The sequence below is a fragment of the Penicillium diatomitis genome (genome assembly GCF_028827545.1).
Source record: "Penicillium diatomitis strain IBT 30728 chromosome Unknown utg000011l_segment0_segment0, whole genome shotgun sequence".
NCBI lineage: Eukaryota > Fungi > Ascomycota > Eurotiomycetes > Eurotiales > Aspergillaceae > Penicillium > Penicillium diatomitis.
In genome coordinates, this window is record NW_026623183.1 from 384,082 (window position 1) to 406,142 (window position 22,061).

The following is a 22,061-nucleotide window of genomic DNA, read 5'->3' on the forward strand; positions in this document are numbered from 1 at the left end:
AAGCCATCATGCTATCCAGGATTATGGAGAACTGAGGTTCGAGGTTCCGAGTCTCAATGGTACATGAGGATCTGTGAATGAATACTGGATGTGTGTTGGACAACGTAGTCTGAATATCCTATACGCCGGAGTGCCTCGAAGGTATCTATCACAGGAGCTGCCAATTATGTATTCTCCGAGCGATCTGGTCGATATATCCGTACCCTCGGTGCTGATCGACCAAGGCGAACACGAACACGGGTCTCGGTCGCTGACGAGAATTGCTCCATACCTGTAGGTTTCTGTCTCACTCTTCAGGGCAATTTAATGTAAACAAGAATCATACGTGGCTCATATTCGGACCGCTTTTACCAAGGCTATGGCTCTTTGGCTTCTCACAGCAGAAAGATCACCGAGTCCTTGAACTCAGCAGGCACTTCCAGCTGGACTGCCGAGGTGCTAAGGCTATTCCGGATACCCCGGCCAATTGAAACCGTCCGGACGACGGCATTGATCCTTCAATCTGACCGAATCTGGCTGGGCATTGTTGACAGGTTCAAGCTTTAAGGCCCAAATGCCCACCACTTACAGCACGCGGTCATGGTGATTTCTCGCTAGTCAAGATTTTCCTCCTGATGGGGAGGGGTTTCTGCCGCGCTCATGTATCATGTATTTACTCGCTCATGTCATATGGGGGGGGGGGGGGGGTACTGATTTCCTCAGAAACGGGTCAGACCAGCCCGTGCGCTCCATTTGACTTTATCTCCGATCCCTCTGTGATCCGGGAACGAGGCGTCAACTAAGCCCAGATCATGGCTAGATGCTTACTGCAAGCTAGATTTGGAGGCCTGTGAATGGGTCCTGGGCGAGGGGGAGGGGGGTCCTAATTTAGAACAGGGGTCGGGGAAAAGCGGGGGAGTGTCCGGAGGCTGGAGTACAATCAAATAGTCCAAGCGAGATGGTGATGGTGATGATGATGCGTTGACATGGTGATTCAACGGACTAATTTGGCTAGGTACCTACCTGTCACTCGGCGTAGTGACAGTACTAGTAGTCGTGAGAAAGGTACGGTACCTCCCTGATACCTGGTTGGAGTGATCTAGTCGCAGCACTGGGTCAGTCCTGCGATCAGTAAGCGAGGACTACATACATCACTACAGAGTCCAGAGTATAGACTATTAGACTCTGATCTGTGTGTGTTCGCAGCCTGCAGCATCCACCTGTTGGTTCAGAATATTCGAGAATCCCTCAAGTGGGTGATGGAGAGGAAGCTTGGCAGGATTTGCCAGCGAGTCAGTCGACTCAGTAAAGTACTACTACCTTCGTAGTGGCCTACTGGGACGGTTGGGTGTACATCTCGGGTGGGTATCGTCTGGGCTCAAGTGATCAGGAATTGCATGAACCTGTTTTGGTGGCTGGGCTTGTTTACGTAGCAAGAAAGTGACACTCACTGTACAGACGGTAGTACTGTATTTTTTCACGTACGAGGCTTGGTAAGTTGAATAAAATGAGGTGGTCTCAGGGTCTACTGTATAATGTACAACCTGCTTCCCATTAAACTTGACCTCGTCTTGCATAGGCAGAAACAGCTTAGGCTGGAGTCGCATTGGTGGCATCGTGAGGAGGAAATGGTCGGGTGGAGCAAGGGGGCCCACTTGATTGATCGGGAGTTCGGGACAGTCTTCTATCGATCCTCGCATATGTCAGGGTTCCTGATTGTGCCCTGGCGACTCGTACTACTACTGACCTCTCAGTCCCTACCAGTACGAACCAATTCGATCATTCATTGAATAAAGCACACCGACAGGTTCTTGAAGGAAACGACGGATGCTGTAGATAATTCCAGATAACAAAACCGATTGGCATTCGGTAAGTCGATGGACCGAATCTCCGTTGGAAGCACAGCACCACTTGTCTCCATGTCCATGGACCGGGCTGTGTACCACGGCCCATGGGCGACCAGCCACAACAACCAGACCAGTCTTCCCTGTGTTGGGGTCAGTCAACAACTCCCAGACGGCCGATTCTGATCAGAAAGAGCCGGAGGAAGACACCGTCGGCAACCTCACGCAGTCAAAGTCCATGTGTGGGCATCTACATGAAAGTCAATCAAGGATGATTGACCGTCAGATTTAGTAGTACTCTACTACTCACTACTCACGAAGTCAGTAGTAGTATGATAGATCGGGTGAAGAAGCATCACTGATCCATATCCACGGTCCCTGCCAGAAGTACGCCCCACTCGATGGTCGCAGATGGTTTCTTGATGCCGAGAGGCTGTTCCAGTTGCACGTTGCAGCGGGTACGCAGTCACGCACAAACCGTGCACAAACATCGACCAAAATAGGACCCAGTCTCAGGAAGTCTTTGAATAATCATAAGTAAGTTAGTACTGTGCTGCCTACTACTACTACTACTACTACTACTACTACTACTATGCCGGTCGTGCCCGGGTCCGTAGTGGGCACTGCCTAAAATCAGAACTCAAAAGTGTCGCTGGTCGTCGGCCATTGCGTGGCTGGCGTCGTCAACCATCAAATCTTCAAAGGCGCAAAGACGTGGCACAAAGCCTGGATGGTCGTCTTTCAGATCACCCGCCTCTTCGCTCTGAACCTTTTTCTCTTCCTGTATCTGTCTTGACTTCCGTCAGTCCGTCTCCCTCTGCTGGTTTTGGTTTCTTCTTCCTCTTCAGTCGAGCACCTTGCAGGATTGCACTGCCGTCGAGAACACTGACACCAGCAGCCACCGTTGACTTCATGAGAGTCGATCTCATCTGTCAATTGTCTCCACCAGTCGATCCGCTCTGCTGAGCGTTGACCCTCTTTTATTCTCTTTTTGTCTCTCTCGGACTCTTGCGCGTTGCTTAAAATCCTATTCTCTCGGTCTCCAGTCTAGTGAAGACCAGCTCCTCCACCGGCTGTGGAAGCTCCGGGACTCGATTGCCGTAGAGGCCACTGACCCCGACCACCACCCTATTGTTGTACCCGTTGTACCCGTTGTACCCATTGTACCCAACGGTACCACCCAACCGGCCCAAAGTCACACCACCTGTGGTTTCTTTCCCAGCCTTCTTGCACATCGTCTTGAACCGCGCCAAAAAAAAAAAAAAAAAGACAAAACGAAGAAGCGAAGACCCTCGACTCTTCAACGCTCGCCTTCTCTCGCATTCTTGCCCATCACTGGCAAAGTTCGACCTTCACGCTCAAATCACTCTCGTAAGCCTTCCTCCGCTGCTACACCGACTGACACCCCCGTTCAGCTTTCTAAGTCACTCTTGGCAGTTCCCACTTCAGAGCCATCACGGCGCGCTCCACTACGGCCGCCAAAGCACGAGGCTCTGTGCACTCAAGCAGATCAACACCGTTTCAGCGCGCTCTGTTGATCACCCAGTGACAGCCCACCCAGGGCTCTCCACCAGCCCAGGTCAATCTGGGTTTGCCTTGAAATTGCAAGACGCTAAGGGGGAAGGGAAGAAGAAACCACCGCCAAAAAAAAAATAGAGCACTAAAATCAATCAACGAGGCAACCGGTTTTCGGCAACGCAACACTTAAAAAGATGGCGGGCCCCGAACAACAAACCCGCAATCGTGGGTTCAGCGTCAAGTCGGACAAATCCCATAAATCCAACACCTCCGGCCACAAATCACACCTGTCTGAATCCTCACAGGAAAAAGCCCGTCGCAGTCTTCAGACCAAGGCAGATCCCACCGTTGCGATGAATGAGTTACAGCCCAGTACGTTGAAATGGTCACTCTCGCTCGTCGCATTCCCCGATGCTCCAGTTTTCCATCGCTCGTCCACCGTTTGACCCACGTGGGCCCCCCGATCGACACCGTTTACCCATTCATCATTCTTTGCGATCGCATTCTCGGAAGACTGAACAAGGCAAGCTGACAGTTGGATTTAGTGGCGGTCGCATTGGAAAAGTCTAATATGGGATCTTTACGGGCAATCGAGCACAAGGATCAGTTTGGTAATCCGATCAGTAAGTCATCCGGATCATCTCGGCCATCAACTTGATGGTGCAGACTGCAGACTGCAGACCCATGCCTGATCGTTGTTTACCCGCCTTCGGGCGGGCCCTTTCTTCACTTCCGCATGCCCTCCTCCGCCTGTTTGGGGAACACAACCGTGATCTGACTGGAATTATCTTTGCGATGAAACAGCTGAGCCAGACTGGTCCAACCCAACTCGTCCACGCTACGAGCGCCCGCTGGACACGATTCGATCATTCGAGGCAGCTATCTATGGCACCTATGTCAACAATCGCCCAGGTTCATATATCCGTACGGGTGCGTGCGCGTGTCCCGCTCGTCCGCACAGAGCCCCGAGTGCTAATCACATACCTGCAGATGACGCCGCATCGCAAATGGGCGATTATACAAGTCGCCGAACAAGCTATCATGGAGGTAAGAACCGAAGGTCGTCGTTGCGCTGGAATTGCCCATATGACATTGCATCTCGGGCTAACCCGATTCATGCAGGCCAAAATGGCGGATACTCGAGTCGTGGCTACAACGACCAGAATGCCTATTACGGCCGTAACGCTCAATCCCGTCCGGACAGCTTGATTGATGGCTACGGAAACTCTAGCCAGGCGCCTGATAACTACTACCCTTATAATCACCAAAATGGCAATGGTCGGCGCCCACGTCACATGTCCCGAATGTCAACAGACCAAAGTGGCTACGGGAATGGAAGCGGCAATAACTTCAGCGGCCAATACGCGTACCAACAACAAAACTATGACCGATCTCACGACAATGCCGCGGGGATGTCAGGATCTGGTTCCGGCTACACAGACTCTCACGGACAATCTACCGACCCTAGCAGCCTCAATAGCTCCCTGGACCAGCTCCAACAACAACAACAACGAGCCGATGAGCGAGGATCTCCCGGATATGGCCCTCCGGGCTATGGTGGTGGGTCTCAGATGAGCGGTACCGGGCGAGGCGCCTCTGCTGTACCCGGATGGGGCCCCTCAGCGGCCGGGACTCCCAGCAGAGGACCACCACCGCTTCCCAAGCCTCAGATGCATGACGATAAGAAGAAGGGTTGGTTCAAGAAACGGTTCAGCCGAGGATAGATATGGGGCTCGCCTCTTTTGCGATTTTTTTTTTCTTTTCGAGTGAGAATGACACAGTACCGACGACGCCCTGTTTCGAAAGCGATGTATCACCATTCATCCATTCAGCCTTTCGTCTACTAATCGGTCCTTCATTCTTTGTCTTGGTGTTCTATAGGCGTGACTCAGCCCTTTTCTTGGATCGTGTCATTTCAATGGCCCCCGTGCACTGGTACTGGGAGAATTTTGGTTCTCTCTCGCGCCTTGTGGGAGAAATCTGCCAGACATTCCGCGGCCGTTGATCTTTTGTCGCCAGGGCCAACTTTTGGCCAATTGCGACTACTTTTGCAATCCTTTTAACATTTTTTTTTTCGAGTCACTGGTTCACGGGTCCTACGAGATTACGAAGCACTGTTTTGTTTTCTGTCTTTTCTCTCTGGGTACGATATGGAGCGCGTGGCACAGGAACTACCTTTTGACTGGACAATAACTGCGTCTTGTCTTTTGATTGTGGGGTTCTTTCCTTTTACTTGTCGATCCGGAGAGGCCTTCTCTGTCTCTGGAGATTATTCATTCATGTGCATGATTCGCAGATATCATTTCTGCATGACGCGGTTTCTTTCCCCCCCACAGAGCTACTAGACTGTGGTTCAATCTTACATAGTAGCAATCGGCCATCGTCATCCAATTCTAGCCGAGTACCTTGTACTCGAGTCCTCTTTGCTCATATCCGGTCTCTGCTCTCAGCGTGAGTCCCTGCATACGGATCGAAAGCTCCAGTCGGCGCAAACACCACCACCAACTACCGCCCCGACGACGACTACAGGTTAGACGCAAGTGAATCTGGCCTAGTAGAGCTGGCTGCAGTGAGCGACCATCGGATAGAATGACACCAAAATTCCACATCGCGATCTCGGCCGTCCCCGGCCAGAACTGCCTTGACTCCAAGGGCACGCTTGCATGATCGGCTCGTTGCATTGAACAAAAAACAACCCAAAGTTCATTCCTGGTGGGGATCTTCGGACGCGGTATATTATTGTTATAAACGATTGTCCCCAGCAAATCAAGTGATATAAAGCTGTTCGGCACGAAAGAGCTCGAATATACTATGTGAATGAAATAAAAAGAAAACAAAGCAAACGCAGTCGAAAGGAAGCAAAAACCATTCGAAGCGCATTGGTATTCCATCCCGTATCTCACCTTTCCCCCGTCAACGGGCGACAACACTTGAGTAAATGCAACTGCGACGGGTATATGGGGGAGCCCTCGTCTGCGTCGTCGCATTTGATCCAGGTCGGAAAATATAATGGGTCTCCCCGGTTCGCATGGAAGGATCACTTCCGACCCATCAGCTTGTGCTTCAATTTATCGGCCAGTCCCTCGTGCGCGACACCCTTCTTCTTGGCTTCTTTCTCTTTGCGAGTTTCGTTGTCCAGGTGGACGTTTCCTTGGCCGCCACGCTGGCCGGTCACAATGAATCGAGGAAGTGGTTAGTCTCTGGCTTGGCCATTCATGTCATGTCATGGGTAGGCTTGGCAATGAAGAGGGTAGAAAGAAGGAGACGGGAAGAATCTTGGAATGATCATGGAGCGAACGAATGCTAGTCCTCTCTTCAGAGCGCACTTACACCAGTGTGATAATTCTCATCGATTGAATCGCGCACGGCCAATTCAGGAATCATCTCTGCGTCGTGGGGGACTTTGGAACTCGGTCGCACGCGAGGAGAGCCGATATTACCGACGCCGCCACGCTGGAAAATGAAGAAGAGAGTCAGTCAGAAGAGATATTCCGTCAAATAACTCAAGCTTGTGAGACACCAGTATGAGTTAAGGAGTACTGCTACTTACACCCGCCGAGTATGCACCATCGCCCTGATCACCGTAGATGCCTTCGCGGACGATCTCGCCGTCAACGTACTCTGTGGTGTCTTTGCCGATGTTTCCTTGGCCTTGAAGAAGTCCCACCGAGAAGTATTAGCTTTACATGTGCTCTTGCAAACGAAAAGGATGTGGTCACGTAAATCCCAAGTAGGGTCCATTGCTCTCTGTGCGTGGCACCTCCCTCTCCGATCTGTTTTGCTTACCTCCACGGCCGTGAGAGACCATCGGTTGTTCTTGGTCGACCATTTTGAGTGGAAGTATGAGTGGTCAAATGCTGGATCAAGACCTGAAGGGACTGGGCGGCCAAGGATGTCAGAAGCTCAGAATGGCTGACTGCGAATAGTTAGTGCGTGAAAGAGAAAGTCGGGTTGGTTAGGTACATTTGGGTGACAAGGGCAGTAAACGACGGATTTGCTTGCGGCTGATAAGCGCCGATTGACGTGGGGGAGGGGGACCGGAGGGGCGGACGGGGAGATTATAGCTCCAGTATCGGAACCTTAAATCATGCGCTTATCATTATAGGGAGTGTGAGAAGACGAGAATGAGTCAATCGTTGGGTATGATGTGATGGCACTCAGACTGAAATCGAGCCAAAAGAGCGAGCAACAAGCAACAGAAGGGGCTGATCATGGACAGAGCGAAGAGATTTGGGTAGGACAAATTTTGCAGATGATAACGAAGCAGATACAGCCATGCAGGTACGCGAGCAGATCAGGCCCCGGGTGGATGTCAAGAGTAGAGATGATAGTGGCACACTTACTGTCGGGGTCCAAGGTAGATCTGACAGGAATTGAGCAGGATCGACGAGCAAAATGGTGTCTCACAGGAGTTGTAGGTTTGACGACGGGGGATCGGGATGCAGGAAGATAAATAGGTCGAGATATAAAGTATGACAAAGAAAAGCGAGACAGTTCGAGAAAAAAAAAAGATTATACGAGCTCGTGGACCCTAACGTGACACAGGGAAAACCAACACCACTTAAGAAATACGAGAATAAGTCGGAAGATGAAGGAAGATGGTTTTGTCCAAACATACTGCTCCTAAGGTACGGTTCCTACATGATAGGGTAAAACGAGTGACCTGACATCCAGATCTTGGAAGGTGCGATCTCGTCATCTGCTGAGCCGCAGGATGCAGACAGACATACTATGTGAGATTTATGAGGTAGTAACTGGTTTGCCAGTCCATGGTCTCTTTGACGTCAAATCACAAATGATGCCATTTTTGTCGAAGGAGTTGTCTCTCTGCCTTTCTCCAAGTGAGAGCACGTATGCAAAGGATCGTACCAAAGTCAGTGGCTTGGCGAGAGATTGCAATTGCGATTGGTGACGTCGTGACTGATAAGATAAGGTAGCTGAATTGGTGGAGTCGGTGACTAAACTGACGGAACTGATAAGAGATGGAGAGTACTCCGACAGGGGGGAAAGGTTTGTTGCACTGGTGTTGCGCTATGATGTCTGTAGCAGATTTCCAGTTGCCGCTAAATAGGAAAGTGAATTGAAAAGAGAGCTTTCGCCCATAGAGTTCAAGGCATCATCTTGGGTATACCGTTATTGGCGACTTTATGGTCCCCGTTGCCCGGCATGGCCGTTACCTATCGGCCACTGTACGCGGCCTCGGTTCCAGGCATACAGTAGTGAGTAGGCCAGCATTAAAGTATCAGGTAAACATGAGTTCCTCACTACTTAGTATTCGATTTCGTAAAATATGGAATCAATTACTATCAAGAAAAACAAGACCATGATACAAAAAAAAAGCGGAACGTAGTATTGATCAATCTGATGCACGGACAGCTACCGGCATTCAGTGCCCGATGGCTTCCTGATCGAGTCACGGCACACACTCGACCTCCCTACTTCTTCTGTTCGCTGGAGCCACCACCAGTGGTGGGTAGACCCATGAAGATCTTGAACGAGTCGTAGCTGTAAACGAGTTAGCAAGCGGTAAAATAAAAGCGCACGATAAAGCCCAGGTCAAAACGTACATCATCCATTGGAGACCAGTCTGTAAACAAAGTTCGAGTCAGTGACATGTGCTTCAACAATATACCAATATACTCTGGAAGACCACTCACCAAAGTACCAATCATGACAATTCGAACCGGCAATCCATTCCAGAGCCCGCGGAAACCAATATCTCCGTAGATACGGCTCATAGCAGCTCCAAAGGCTTCTCCAGCTTGGCGATTCGCGTTCAATTTGCTGACCATCACATCGGCGGGGTGAGAGACCACAGCACAAAGAATACCAGCGAGGTAACCTCCACTGAAGGCCACAGCGGTCTGGGCCCCCTTATTGTAGTCGGACTTTTGACCGGGCAAACTGGCGTAGATCATCTCAACGATCGTCTCGAACGAAGCAAACTTCATCATCGTGTAGGGGATCTGACGACCCCACAATGGATAAAGGCCCTTGTAGAGACTGAGGAAATATCAAAGTCAGTACAGTCCGGCCCTAAGCTTCGAGATCCGTTCCCATCATGGAAATATGGAAATGCATCGCCATGAGATACAATACTCACCCAGATACGCCTTCCTTGGCCACCACTGCGGAAATACCACTAAAGGTACCTCGGATTTCCGGAGGAATGGTGGTCTGCATGCGCACCTTGACCGACTCAAATGGACAAAGGGCGACGTCGGCAATCAGCTCAGCCGAGGCACTGGCCGCCAAGTAGACTGAGGTCTTCCACTGAGCTGCGCGTTCTGGGCCAACAAGGTCACTGTAGAACTTTTTGAAATACTCGTACCCTCCATACTTGAAGGCCCCTTGAGCCTGTAGCAGATTTTAAAGGGTTAGGATTAACTGGCCGAAGCTTGTGTGAGGAAAAGAATGCAGCTTACACTGTAACCGAAGAAAGTAGGACTCCAGCCGGTGAACACACCGCGCAATCCCTCGGCCGCACGGATTTTTGAAAACGCCTGCATGTTGCTCGTGTACAGCTTCGAGTCGACTTGACGACGGCATTTAATCAAATCCAGAGGGGTCACTGCCGTGTGAGTGAGACCCTAGATAGTCCGATTAGACTGCGTGGATTTCCGAAGTCGTAGTCAAACTTACACAGGCCAATAGACCGCCAGAGATACAGGCAGCATAGTACTTCGGAGTCCACATCTCAATCTTGCCGGCTTTCTCCTGAGCCTTCAGGCTGGCGACATTGTACTCTCGGGCAGCTTCATGAGCAATGGAGTCGGCCGTCTTCTTCACGTCATCGATCGCGCTCCAAGCGGGGAAAGGCTCCCTTCGTGGAGAAGTCACCGAATTGATCTCTTCGCCATGAGATCGTTGATTCTTCGCCAAAGCACCGAGAGGATGCTGTGCCGCAAATGCTGAAATCACCGAGTCGGGAAGCATGTTGACCTGTCATCGACAAATACATCCACATGTACTCTGTTAATGCGGGTCCTCAAGGTGGAGACAACGATCGGGAACGGTTGGGTCGATCGTTCAATCATTAAACAGAGGGTAGAGAGAGGTGTAACATACCGTAGGGAAAAGGCTCTATGGAGACTGGTGGATGGAATAATTTGCTAAAGTCCTCAAGGACAACTTGCGGATCAGGGAGGATGAGAGGTAAGGTGAGGTGTGACCAACGACTTATGAGCTTGGAAGGCTGGTAAGCCGAGACTAAACCGGCGAACGGCCCCCCAAGGTATGACGTCTCGGGCCTATCGGGCTTATCGGGCTTGGCACCGAAGAAAGAGGGAAAGCGTCGAATTTGAGAAAAAGGGCAACACAGCTACGGAAACAACGCTGAACAAGTCCCCCTTCTCTAGCGAATCTTTCAGACTCCCCGCTCAACAACGTCCCTCAATTATTGCAATGGCATCCTATCAAACAGGTAGCGAGGCATTTGCCCATGAAAACCGAGCGCAATCGACTGCTAGTCTGCAAGGTGCCTGGGCGGACAAATACCGCGGGGTACGCCTCCGCCCCTCATTCTTCTTTAACACAACATGAGATTATGTACACGAAGACTAACAGAACTCCATGGCTAGGCTACTGTGGAAGATCTGGACCCCCCACCAGCGCTCTCTGTTTCGCCCAATGATCCGATCGCCGCTGCTTTGATGACCGCTTACGAGCGCGACTACACCCACCTCACAGTGATTGACGCGACGAAGCGATCCCTCCTCGGCTACTTGAGCATTCCCCGGCTGAAGGAACTCCTCCAACACGGCACTGTCAAGGATACGGACGCTGTGGCTGTGGCTATGCAGCGCTTCAACCGGAAGCGTGGCATTTACCAAGTGATCACGATGGAGACTCCTTTGGAGGAATTGGAGCAATTTTTCGAAAGCGAGTCTGGGCCGAATGGTGAAAAGCGGGAGAAGCAGCAATTTGCGGTGGTCACTGATGTCACTCGCAAGTTCGTCCTCGGAGTTGCCACAAAGTCTGATCTGGAGGAGTTCGTGAAACGTAGGCCCGCGTAAGGGACTCATAACCATGATGTTCGGCACTTGGGCTCGGGACAATTCGTCGGGGAGAAAAGGACGGACTGTATCGGCGCCGCTCAAAACTACTGCATGTCGGGAACAAGGGACTCACCTCCTCGCGATCTTCTAAATCTGGACGGCGTCAAGGGTCCCTCAGTCTCGACTGCAATGGAATTATATCCAGCTTCACCCCAAACTTGAAGTGAGCAGGTCCATCTGAGATCCCCAAGTTAAAGATTTAGTTGGAGATTGATCTTCGATGCAGCTTGTTGAGGGTAGACCTATTCTTGAAGCGCCCCAAACACTAGGATGATACCCACAACGCCCTAAATATGACATCAAGTCGTAGCATGATGAACAGAAAATCAGATTGATCCCAAGTCTACTGCGCTTTCTTGGACTTGGCTTTTTCCGCCACCTGTCTGTCGCCTTGGTCTTCTAACCAAGCCACATAGATATATCCAAACAAGACCAGATTGGCGACCACAGCAGCAGTGATACCAGCATATGTCGAGTTCCCTATTGATTTCAGTTGATGGCTCGTTTCAGGTGATAAACAGTCCGTTGAGTACGAACCTCCGAAGACTGAATTCACAGTCAAGAAATAGACACCGATAGGCCCGATTGCCATCGCCGCCGTAAAGGCAAGCAATTTGTATATCACGTCACTATTAACTCGAAGTTTAACAGCCACCCTCGGATTCCCTTTTCGGGATTGCATAGGCTGCAATGGAAAACGTACGCGGGAACAGCTGGAGTGGTGTCGGAGTCAGCTGCTTGAGCCGGCTGAGCCGTGACGTCGGCATAGCTTTGCCCGTGGGGACGACGAGCAGACATATTCGGAGGGTTCAAAGTCGCGGTCCAATGAGCAGCTCGATGATCGGAGTCGCTGGGTTTGAAATCAGGTGCAAGGCTGAATGTTCGTGGTTGTCTGTTTCAGAGTTGGTGGAGCTTAACTATCAGATCCATTGCGGAGACCCGTCCTCAGGAAAGATCCTGGTCACATGGGGGCAGCCCTTCAATCTACGTAGGTTTGGATGCGTTTCCCCATTCAAGACTCATGAGAAGTTAAACGCGTGTCGCAGTAGGTTATGAAGGCACTTGGTATTTTTTTTCTACGAAGCCTATCACCAGGAGGTGTTGAATTATGATTGCGACAGTGGATTTCGAGCTTCATCATCGTGTGGAAAACTTATGCAAATCAAAATTCAATATAAATCACGTGATCCACGCGCGTCTCTCAACCGCGTCTCCGCCGGCAGAAAAAAGCGTTCCTGGAGAAAGTGTACGAAAAGTGGTGATACATTACATCAGACAAGAGGCGGGCCTCGACTGCCGAATTGGGACGATTGTTCTCTGAAAAAAATGGCCGAAACGGTGCCTGATACTCCGACGAGGACGAAGCAGCCTGAACCAGGCACCCCCGAAGATGAGGGTGACTATGAGACTATCGCCACCTTGCCGGCGCAAACAACCACACCCTCCCAACGATTGACCCAGGCAACACAGCTGGTTGACTTACCGTATTACCGAGCAAACAATTCAACCGTCCAAGTTGCTGCCTCCTCGCCCATCGCCTCTGCATCATCTCCACCCCAACAGCGTCCACGGGGTGGGCTTTTAAGCTCGCTCATGGCCCCTTCCGGCACTTCATATCGTCCTCCTGTAACCATCGTTCGACCTACAAAACGAACGCCAACCTTCAACATGGATGACGGTCCTACTTACCGAGGCGGGTCTTCGGATGATGATGAGAACCGCATTGACATCAAGCCTGTGATGTTTGAGAAGACGAGTCGAAGCCCCGAGAAGGTGGCCGAATCACCTGTACGCAATGGGACTGGCTCCATGGATCGCTTCAAGCAGATCACCTCTTCCGCCATTTACGATCCCACCACCACAAGCAACAAGCGCTCTGCCGATCAAATGAGCTCATCTCAGGCTCCTCGAGGCGTCGCTGTCAAGAAAATCCGCCAAACAGGTCCTTCTGCTGCTCGGCCTGTGAATGCTCAGATCTCGACTGTGCTGGACATTGCCGATTTCCGAGTGAGAGTCAAGGTCGAACGGATTCTTAAGGTCATGCCAACAAAGTCGGTACAGGAATGCGCGGACGCTCTCATGTCGGCCAACGGGAATTATGATCTCGCTCTCGACTTGCTTGCCAATGAGTCCAGCAAGGTGAACTCGAACGGCACCCGACCTTCTGTCATTGAAATTGACTCCTCTGAGGATGAACTGAACGCTCAGCCGGCTCGCGGCGGGGTCCATATCGCCAAGCAGAAGATCAAGGCCCGCGGGACCATCCAAGATAAATGGGCCACCGCCAAAGGATCCATCAGCTCTCTGAGGGAAGACGAAGGCAAGGCACGTGGCCGTCTTGTGCGAGGCCCCAGAGACCGTGAAGCCGCAGCATCGACAGACGCTATCACGCTTGATTCCGATGACTCCCCGCCCAAGAAGAAAGTTGGGCGGCTACAGAAAGGCTCTCGCCGTGCTCCCTCTCTCACTCCAGAGGCCATTCTCTCGGACTCCGAGGATTCTGACGTCGTTGAGGATGATGCAAACACTGGCGATCTGGAGCAAAAGGTCTTGCGCTTCTTCAACACTTGCAAGCCTCATGACCTCGCCGACATTGCTGCAGTCCCCGAGGAGACTGCCAAGCTCATCACCTCTCAACAACCGTTCCGCAGTCTGGACGAAGTGCGCGAGGTCACTGCTCCAATCGACGAGAGTGCAAAATCCAAGGGTAAAGGCAAGGGCCGCAAGGCTCCCAAACCCATTGGAGACAGGATTGTCGACAAGTGCTTGGAAATGTGGACCGGCTACATGGCGATCGACGCACTCGTGGCGGAATGCGAAGCCTTGGGTAAACCTGTCGCGGAGGAGATGAAGAAGTGGGGAGTGGACATCTTTGGAAAGCGTGGTGATGCTGAGCTTGATCTCGCTGCGCTGGGTGGCCCCCACGACTCGGGTATCGCAACGCCATCTTCAAGTCACCCGTCACCAAATGGTGAAAATTCCGAGGATGAGATCAAACCAGTTGTCAAGGCAAGAAAGCCTCACTCTGTTGGTCAGTCTGGCTTCATCTCACAGCCTGCGATCATGGCCAAGAATTTGGTCATGAAAGACTACCAGATTGTCGGGCTCAATTGGCTGGCTCTTCTGTTCGAGAAGAAAATGAGCTGCATTCTTGCAGACGACATGGGTCTCGGAAAGACCTGTCAGGTCATCTCCTTCTTGTCGCATCTCTACGAGAAGGGGGTCAAGGGGCCTCACTTGGTTGTCGTTCCTTCCTCGACCATTGAGAATTGGCTCCGTGAGTTTAGCAATTTCTCCCCGCAGCTTCAGGTTCGGCCTTACTATGCCAACCAGAACGAGCGCGCGTACATTCGCGAGCAGCTCGAAAACGACCGGGATGAGATCAACGTGGTCGTGACTACCTACACGATCGCGAAGGCCAAAGTCGACGCCAAATTCCTCCGCGATATGGGTTTCTGTGTCTGCGTCTTCGACGAAGGCCACATGCTGAAGAACTCGCAGTCCCTCCTGTACGAGAAGCTCATCCGGATCAATGCAAAGTTCCGTCTCCTCCTCACGGGTACTCCTCTGCAGAATAATCTGCAAGAGCTGGCGTCTCTGCTCGGGTTCATCCTGCCCGCAGTGTTCAAGGATCATAAGGACGACTTGCAGGCTGTCTTCGCCAACAAGGCAAAGACCTCCGACGAATCGCACGCCGCTCTATTATCAGCACAGCGGATTGAGCGTGCAAAGTCCATGCTGAAGCCTTTCGTCTTGCGCCGCAAGAAGTATCAGGTCATTGACCTGCCGGCCAAGCATTCGTTCGTCGAATACTGTGAGATGAAGTCCTCGCAGCGAGACATCTACGACCACGAGAAGGCACAGGTTCGACAGCTCCTGGAGGATCGCGCTGCTGGCAAGAAGACTGGCTCAAAATCTGCAAACATTCTGATGAAGCTCCGCCAGGCCGCGATTCACCCCCTTCTGGCTCGGCGTCATTATACAGACGCAATTCTCAAGAAGATGGCCAAGAGCTGTTTGAAGGAAGAAAAGTGGGCAGCCTCGGACCCGGCCATCATTGAGGAGGAGTTGCAGGCTTACAACGACTTCGAATGTCACCACATGTGCCTCGAGAATCCCCATTCGTTGGGTAAATACAAGCTCAAGAACGAGGAGTGGATGGACTCGGGCAAGGTTGAGAAGCTTCGCGAGCTGCTCACGCGTTTCATTGCCAACGGCGACCGCACCTTAATATTCTCGCAATTCACGATGGTCATGGACATCCTCGAGAATGTGCTCGAAACCCTTGAGATCGAGTTTGTCCGTTTGGACGGCCGCACCAATGTCGAAGACCGGCAGTCAATCCTCGATGCTTTCCACGAGCGGGTTGAAATCCCAGTCTTCCTTCTCTCGACCAAGGCCGGTGGTGCTGGTATCAATTTAGCTTGCGCCAACAAGGTCGTCATCTTCGATTCGTCTTTCAACCCTCAGGAGGATGTCCAGGCCGAGAATCGCGCCCACCGCGTTGGCCAGACTCGCGACGTCGAAGTGTTCCGATTCGTTACCCGCGATACCATCGAAGAGCAAATCTACGCTCTTGGTCAGACTAAGCTCGCTTTAGACCAGGCCGTCGCGGGTGACGATGACGCTGCGGCGTCCAAGAAAAACGAAGAAGTTGGCATGAAGGCCGTCGAGAACATGGTCCTTGCAGACATGGAAAAGAAGGACGCCGAGCAGAATCAGTCCACGGCCGACTAGCCCAGCAATAGGCCCAAGGACTTGACACACCACCAATTGAAATCTTGAGGTTAAGTTTATTTCTCTCTCAACAGTTCGAGCATTGGAGATGTCATCCTTCCCGCTTCTCTCTTGTTTTTTTTTTCCTTAATTGCATTTTCATTTTGGCGTTTCATGTACTTCATACGTGACCGAGGTTGGTCGGTTTCCACGACGGAGTGAAGGTGCATCGAGCATTCACATAGTTTAGCATATCATCATTCTGCCAAAAGTCGACGATCTCTCTCTGGACTTTTCCGGAGCGATTGCATGAAATATTTATCTCCTGCCCATTCCAGATTTCAAAAGAAGCCTTGTTCATCACACGAAAGCATATCTGTCCGTTCCCAAGCCCTTGTTTCCATAAGACCAAACAATGGAGAACACAAGAATAGATGCCTAGTCAAGTCTTCGAATTACCCAAGAATACGACGAGTAACATAATCAACGTTTTCTCGTATCCAAACACACATCGGCTGGGTCTTGACTGAGTATACTGAGACGAGCTTTGTCCTGAGTTCTAGGCCCGGAGCATCAGTCTTCGATACTGTTAAGTTAAAGGCATGTGACTGTCTGTTTGATTTCTCTTGGGTGAGCTTCTTTCTGCTTGCCTGCATCCCAATGATAACATGACAAAATCGAAAAGACGCATAGGTGTCAATTGTATGAATACAGGGATTTTGAGGGGAATCTATAAGCTAGAAATGTAAAAGTATTCGAATGAAAGATATTTGCTGTACAAGACACGATGTCCCCCTAATCAGATCCGGTACCCAGGCTATGCAGAACGACAGAAAAGAAGAAAATGAAGATGATGAAGCGAAGACATTAACACCAAGCGGAAAGCCATCCATCATTCAGACCGTGACTCCAGATTGCTGTGGAACTTCTGAAGCTGGAACTGATGGATCGACGGCGGACGGAGTGTTTGTCTGAGTCATAGGAGGGGGGTTTGCTGGCTTCGCTGGCTGTGGAAAAGACGAGGTGCGCACGGGGCCAGCGTTGGACGTGGAAGAGCCATTGGCCTTGCTGGGTCTTGTGTTATTGCCCCCGGCAGCACGGGCAGATTCATTGTTGTCCTTGGCATTCTGCACGGCTTTTGAGGCGGCGGGCTGTGCTGCAACGTTAATCTCTTGCTTGTGTGTCAAGTCCAGGATCTCATCGAGCTGCATGGCCTGGGGCACTAAATCATCGAACTGAAGACGGCGGCAAACGTCGGTGTAGGTCTTGGACAGTTTGGCCTCCTTGAAATCTTGCGCCTTGCCCGGGATCAGCATGTTGAGCAGATACTTGGTGTTTCCGTAGCGGTTCTCGCTCTGGATGCAAAATTTGAGGTACTGGTGGACGACGTCACGCCAGGGAGCAAGACCCCCATCGGCTTCTGTCCGGAAGCAAGACGAGTTCGCTTCGGCGGAGACAGCGATCATCGCTCCATCGACGCCAAATTCCTCCATGAGCTTCAACCCGTGATCGCGGGAGGTGACGTCGCCGTTCATGACGCACGCCACGCCGGCCTTGTGACAAATATCGGCGATCATACGGAGCTGGTCGCGAATGGCACGCTCACGAGGTCTCATCGGCGTCGTGCGACAGTGGACCGTCAGTCCTGTGATACCAGTCCGAACAAGACGGGAGACCAGCGCCTCGGTCAGCTCGGGGGTTTCCAAGATGCGAATCTTGACCGAGATACCGATCTGGTACGGCTCGCCAACTTCACGAACCAGGGCCTCCAGGATGGAAACCAACTTGTCCGGGGTTCTCAGCAGAGCGGCGCCCATACCACCACTGGTACTGAACGGCTTGGGACACCCCGAGTTGAGATCGATCCCCCACACATCAGGCGCAACCACCTTGGCGGCCTGAACGGCGAGATCCGGATTGGCAGATCCCAGCTGGAAGACGAGCTTGCCCTTCTCGCGCTCCGGGTCGAGGCGGTAGATGACTGATTCTTTGACGGCCTTTTCCGCGCGGCCGCCATTCGATGGGACTCGGGTAAACTCGATGGTTCCGTTGCGCGGGTTCACACGACGTTCGGCGCCGATGATGGCTCGGTCGATAGTCTCAGGGCCCCAGACCAGGTCTGCACCGTAATGCAAGGCTAGCAGGCGTGAGGGGAGTTCGCCCGAGCGAACCATGGGGGCGAGGACAATTTTGCCGCGATAATCGACGCCTCGAGGTGGGATGGGTACGCGCGGCACATGTACCGGAGCAGCGGCGGATTCAGCGAGAGTGGACATGGCGGAGCGTAGTATTCTGATCATAGCATAGCGCGACCTTGTTTGAAGAGGGTGGTGAACCTTGCTACGTTCGGCACTCTTGAATTCACAATCAATTCGGACGATCTAAAGATCTTTAGTCATTGCCTCTATCGGGCGGGATAACCCCACTTTTGTCACGTGGTCATCAACGATAACGTTTTTCTGCCTCTTTGATACGCCCATTTATCTCGGTAGTGTAGACTGTAGAACTACAGGATAGGAAACAAGAGAGGTACCAATGTTGGAGAGGACTGGAAGGGCGATGTACCAGGATTATGTATTATTTTGGCTGTGCCGAGGTACTTTAAATGCAAACGCACATCATTGATCGTACTTTACTAGGAAGGCGAACATGGTTTCTTGAAATCCCCAAATTCAAATCCTAATATTTTAAGTCTATGGCCAGTGACCACGGTCGTGACAGCTTCAACAGGTATGGCATCGACAAGATGCGGGATGAGAGATTACAGCAACCCATAGCCTTCGTGGCGAGAGGAAAGAGTAGGAAATTCGACATCAATTGCACCTGCAGAGCGGAGACGTGCCATGAGAGAATCTTCTGTCATAGGTGCATGTCATGCCGCTGCAGACTTCGACTCGATGCGTTAGGGATGGCGCTTGCAGTCGCGGCAGTGTACGCTTCAAGTACCTGGATGTATAGTGCCCCGAATTCGAATTTGAAGTAGAGTCGAATATCAGCAGGAGAGGATTTAGCAAAAGCCAGCTACACCTTTACGTGGTCGATTTCCATCCACATTATTGTAGAAAATGTTCATCAGCATAGATCTAAGACCTCGACGGCAACGATGATGATCAGGACTTGTAGTCATGGAAAGTTTGAAGATGCCTACCTACGTCCAAGCTAGTTACATCCTTTGTACGTACCTTACTAGGTAGGTATCTTCAAACTTTACTTCTATCTTATTCAGAGGACAATGGACATAGTGACCCGGAATATAGTTCTTGCGAATCGTACACATATGATCCTTGTAGACGAGTAGATGCGGCAGACGGGCACGAGACCAGCGAGGCAAGGGTGCTATTTGAGCCAGATTTTCCTCATGGAGACTGTTACTCAGTAATGATGTAGTCTTTCAACCAAGCTCTTTCTTCAATCGCATGGGTTCCTTTTCTTTTTTTGCCATATCGACAAACCGGATCGGGAGACATCATTTACTTCATCACTAGATTCACTAGTACTTTGACTCGACGCCGTGCCGAAAACCGGAAGGGCCCCACTGAGACGCAAAGTGGCCAAGCGGAAAAACCAAACACTTGTGATTTGATCATAACAAACCCAAAGTCCAAGTCCAAAAGAACCAAAGGGACTGCAGCCCTCCTCGTAGAGATTCCTCTCCGACCTTTGATCCTTTTTTTACAATAACCGTTGATCTGGACCATTGAGGACCCCCTCCGGTCACGCCATCCTGTCAATTGGTCCCAACCAGAGAGTCTCTTGCGCGGTCAGCAACGGGTCGACGCCAGCGGGTTCCCATTTGGGGTCAACTGTCCAGTTGACCGAATTTACCATTATTCAGGTCCGGATTCGAATCGGTCATCTTCTTGGCCAATCCACCTGGGCGCCGATCCTCACCGGCTCGTGCATTGTACTCTATTGTCGCCTGCAGACAGGGGAGACTTCGGTGCAGGATCCTGGCCCTGCAATTGCTGGTCCCGTCCAAACCGGTTCAGTGCAGGCCAATTGGGATTGAAGATACCAGTCTGGAGCTTTGCACTGTTTCTTGTCAGCGGAACCCAGAGAAAACGCCCAAAAGATGGCCGCTCGACTGGCGTCCACCGCCTCCGTCTGCCGCCGAGTCTGGCGTCCGTCCATCCACGCTCTGCCCCCCACTTGGTCAACTTGGTCAACTTGGTCAACTACCCCTCTCCCACTCGCGGTCTCGTCCTCCTTTTGTGCCCCCACTACGGCCCTGAACCTTCCCGCTACTTGTACTTCGTCCTCTGCCCCTCTCCCTCTTCTCTCTCGTCCATTCTCTACCTCCACCGCAAAAATGTCCTACACCGTCCGCAAGATCGGCCAGCCCTACACCCTGGAGCACCGGGTCTACATCGAGAAGGATGGCGTTCCCGTCTCCCCCTTCCACGATATCCCCCTCTATGCCAATGAGGAGCAGACCATCCTCAACATGGTCGTGGAGATCCCCCGCTGGACCAACGCCAAGCAGGAGGTACGAATGAACATCGTTCCATCCCCACCCCGTTCGATTCGACCCTGCCGCGGTCGACACGACTGCTGGATCAGTCAATTCTGTTCTGCGATGCTGACGGATTCTTGCGTCCACAGATCTCCAAGGAGGAGTTCCTGAACCCTATCAAGCAGGACACCAAGAAGGGCAAGCTGCGCTTCGTCCGTAACTGCTTCCCCCACAAGGGTTACCTCTGGAACTACGGTGCCTTCCCCCGCGTAAGTGTTCAATCTCTCCCCAGGCTGTTATAACATGGCGTTGCACGCAACACCCGGATCGAGAAGTCCTCGAACCGGGGAACCTTCCAATCGTGAGAGCATCCACAACTGACTCTTGTCCACCAGACCTGGGAGGACCCCAACTCGATCCACCCCGAGACCAAGGCCAAGGGTGACGACGACCCTCTGGATGTGTGCGAGATCGGTGAGCTGGTCGGTTACCCCGGTCAGGTCAAGCAGGTCAAGGTTCTGGGTGTCATGGCCCTGATCGACGAGGAGGAGACCGACTGGAAGATCATCGTCATTGACGTGAACGACCCCCTCGCCGCCAAGCTCAACGACATTGAGGATGTGGAGCGTCACCTGCCCGGTCTCATGCGTGCCACCAACGAGTGGTTCCGCATCTACAAGATCCCCGACGGAAAGCCCGAGAACCAGTTCGCCTTCTCCGGCGAGTGCAAGAACAAGAAGTACGCCGAGGAGGTCATCAAGGAGTGCTCCGAGGCGTGGGAGAAGCTCATCACCGGCAAGACCAACTCCGGTGGAATTAGCCTGTATGTTCTGGACTCCCTGTCTGGTTTTCTTTTTGAGAGACTGGACGCATCTTTCGAGTGCCATCCATGGAACATGGAACATGCGCTAACGTTTCTTCTTCTCATCTCTAGTGCCAACTCACAGCTCGAGCACAACCGCGCCGAGCAGAGCCAGATTGCCTCCGTTCCCCGCGGCGAGAACCTGGCCCCTGCCCCCATTGACGGTAGCATTGACAAGTGGTTCTTCATCTCTGGTGCTGCTGTTTAAACAAAATCATACCATAGCTCAGCAGTTTTCAATGAAGCAAAAAGGAAGTCCATGCGATATCATTTACATGGCGGGCTTCCAAGTGTTCAATCAATATCTTTCCCCCTGCCGTACATATGATCCAGACTCAGGTACAGGACACTGAGGAGTGAGGACAGTGCTGCACTCCAGAAGTGGCCCCCGTACTTAATTGGCTAGCGCTTGGGTTGTAAGACACATCAAATGGAGGCTCCTGCAATATCTCGTGCCGCTCCAAGAACGATCGTACACCAGTCGTTCAGACAAGAGGTTTCACATCGTCGACTCACATATCTTAGACACTCGTGACGGTCACTCCCCAATGCCTTCCAATCAACGTAACGAATCCAATAATTCGCCAATGTATTGTACAAAAATTGAACCAGCCCAACAAAGACCAGGGCCA

The 22,061-nt window shown here is 51.8% G+C and overlaps 10 protein-coding genes across 10 annotated transcripts; 4 read left to right on the top strand and 6 right to left on the bottom strand.

The window, feature by feature from the left end:
• Positions 1-2,463: 2,463 nt before the first annotated feature.
• N7539_007820 (uncharacterized protein) lies at positions 2,464-2,737 on the bottom strand (the record flags this gene model as incomplete). Its single annotated transcript, XM_056937421.1, is given in 2 exon segments — positions 2,464-2,610; positions 2,621-2,737. The coding sequence occupies 2 exon segments, from the start codon at positions 2,735-2,737 to the stop codon at positions 2,464-2,466; spliced, it is 264 nt and encodes an 87-aa protein (XP_056787286.1).
• Positions 2,738-2,842: 105 nt separating this feature from the next.
• On the bottom strand, positions 2,843-3,058 carry N7539_007821 (uncharacterized protein; the record flags this gene model as incomplete). Its single annotated transcript, XM_056937422.1, has 1 exon — positions 2,843-3,058. One exon carries the CDS (start codon positions 3,056-3,058, stop codon positions 2,843-2,845), a length of 216 nt encoding a protein of 71 aa, XP_056787287.1.
• A 477-nt stretch (positions 3,059-3,535) lies between these two features.
• On the top strand, positions 3,536-5,065 carry N7539_007822 (DUF2406 domain-containing protein; the record flags this gene model as incomplete). Its single annotated transcript, XM_056937423.1, has 5 exons — positions 3,536-3,713; positions 3,887-3,964; positions 4,146-4,271; positions 4,332-4,388; positions 4,464-5,065. The coding sequence occupies 5 exons, from the start codon at positions 3,536-3,538 to the stop codon at positions 5,063-5,065; spliced, it is 1,041 nt and encodes a 346-aa protein (XP_056787288.1).
• Positions 5,066-6,378: 1,313 nt separating this feature from the next.
• On the bottom strand, positions 6,379-7,170 carry N7539_007823 (DUF3602 domain-containing protein; the record flags this gene model as incomplete). The annotated part of the gene is made up of 4 exons (XM_056937424.1): positions 6,379-6,504; positions 6,672-6,794; positions 6,892-6,992; positions 7,128-7,170. The coding sequence occupies 4 exons, from the start codon at positions 7,168-7,170 to the stop codon at positions 6,379-6,381; spliced, it is 393 nt and encodes a 130-aa protein (XP_056787289.1).
• A 1,606-nt stretch (positions 7,171-8,776) lies between these two features.
• On the bottom strand, positions 8,777-10,277 carry N7539_007824 (putative mitochondrial phosphate carrier protein; the record flags this gene model as incomplete). Its single annotated transcript, XM_056937425.1, has 6 exons — positions 8,777-8,846; positions 8,909-8,928; positions 8,999-9,344; positions 9,445-9,698; positions 9,767-9,931; positions 9,984-10,277. 6 exons carry the CDS (start codon positions 10,275-10,277, stop codon positions 8,777-8,779), a joined length of 1,149 nt encoding a protein of 382 aa, XP_056787290.1.
• Positions 10,278-10,745: 468 nt separating this feature from the next.
• Positions 10,746-11,356, top strand: N7539_007825 (putative cystathionine beta-synthase (beta-thionase); the record flags this gene model as incomplete). Its single annotated transcript, XM_056937426.1, has 2 exons — positions 10,746-10,844; positions 10,922-11,356. The coding sequence occupies 2 exons, from the start codon at positions 10,746-10,748 to the stop codon at positions 11,354-11,356; spliced, it is 534 nt and encodes a 177-aa protein (XP_056787291.1).
• Positions 11,357-11,741: 385 nt separating this feature from the next.
• Positions 11,742-12,196, bottom strand: N7539_007826 (vacuolar ATPase assembly integral membrane protein VMA21; the record flags this gene model as incomplete). The annotated part of the gene is made up of 2 exons (XM_056937427.1): positions 11,742-12,027; positions 12,102-12,196. The coding sequence occupies 2 exons, from the start codon at positions 12,194-12,196 to the stop codon at positions 11,742-11,744; spliced, it is 381 nt and encodes a 126-aa protein (XP_056787292.1).
• A 528-nt stretch (positions 12,197-12,724) lies between these two features.
• On the top strand, positions 12,725-16,135 carry N7539_007827 (DEAD/DEAH box helicase; the record flags this gene model as incomplete). Its single annotated transcript, XM_056937428.1, has 1 exon — positions 12,725-16,135. One exon carries the CDS (start codon positions 12,725-12,727, stop codon positions 16,133-16,135), a length of 3,411 nt encoding a protein of 1,136 aa, XP_056787293.1.
• An 875-nt stretch (positions 16,136-17,010) lies between these two features.
• N7539_007828 (tRNA-dihydrouridine(20) synthase (NAD(+))) lies at positions 17,011-18,390 on the bottom strand (the record flags this gene model as incomplete). The annotated part of the gene is made up of 1 exon (XM_056937429.1): positions 17,011-18,390. The coding sequence occupies one exon, from the start codon at positions 18,388-18,390 to the stop codon at positions 17,011-17,013; it is 1,380 nt and encodes a 459-aa protein (XP_056787294.1).
• A 2,033-nt stretch (positions 18,391-20,423) lies between these two features.
• On the top strand, positions 20,424-21,637 carry ipp1 (inorganic diphosphatase IPP1; the record flags this gene model as incomplete). The annotated part of the gene is made up of 4 exons (XM_056937430.1): positions 20,424-20,600; positions 20,717-20,836; positions 20,963-21,390; positions 21,502-21,637. 4 exons carry the CDS (start codon positions 20,424-20,426, stop codon positions 21,635-21,637), a joined length of 861 nt encoding a protein of 286 aa, XP_056787295.1.
• Between the last annotated feature and the right edge of the window lie 424 nt (positions 21,638-22,061).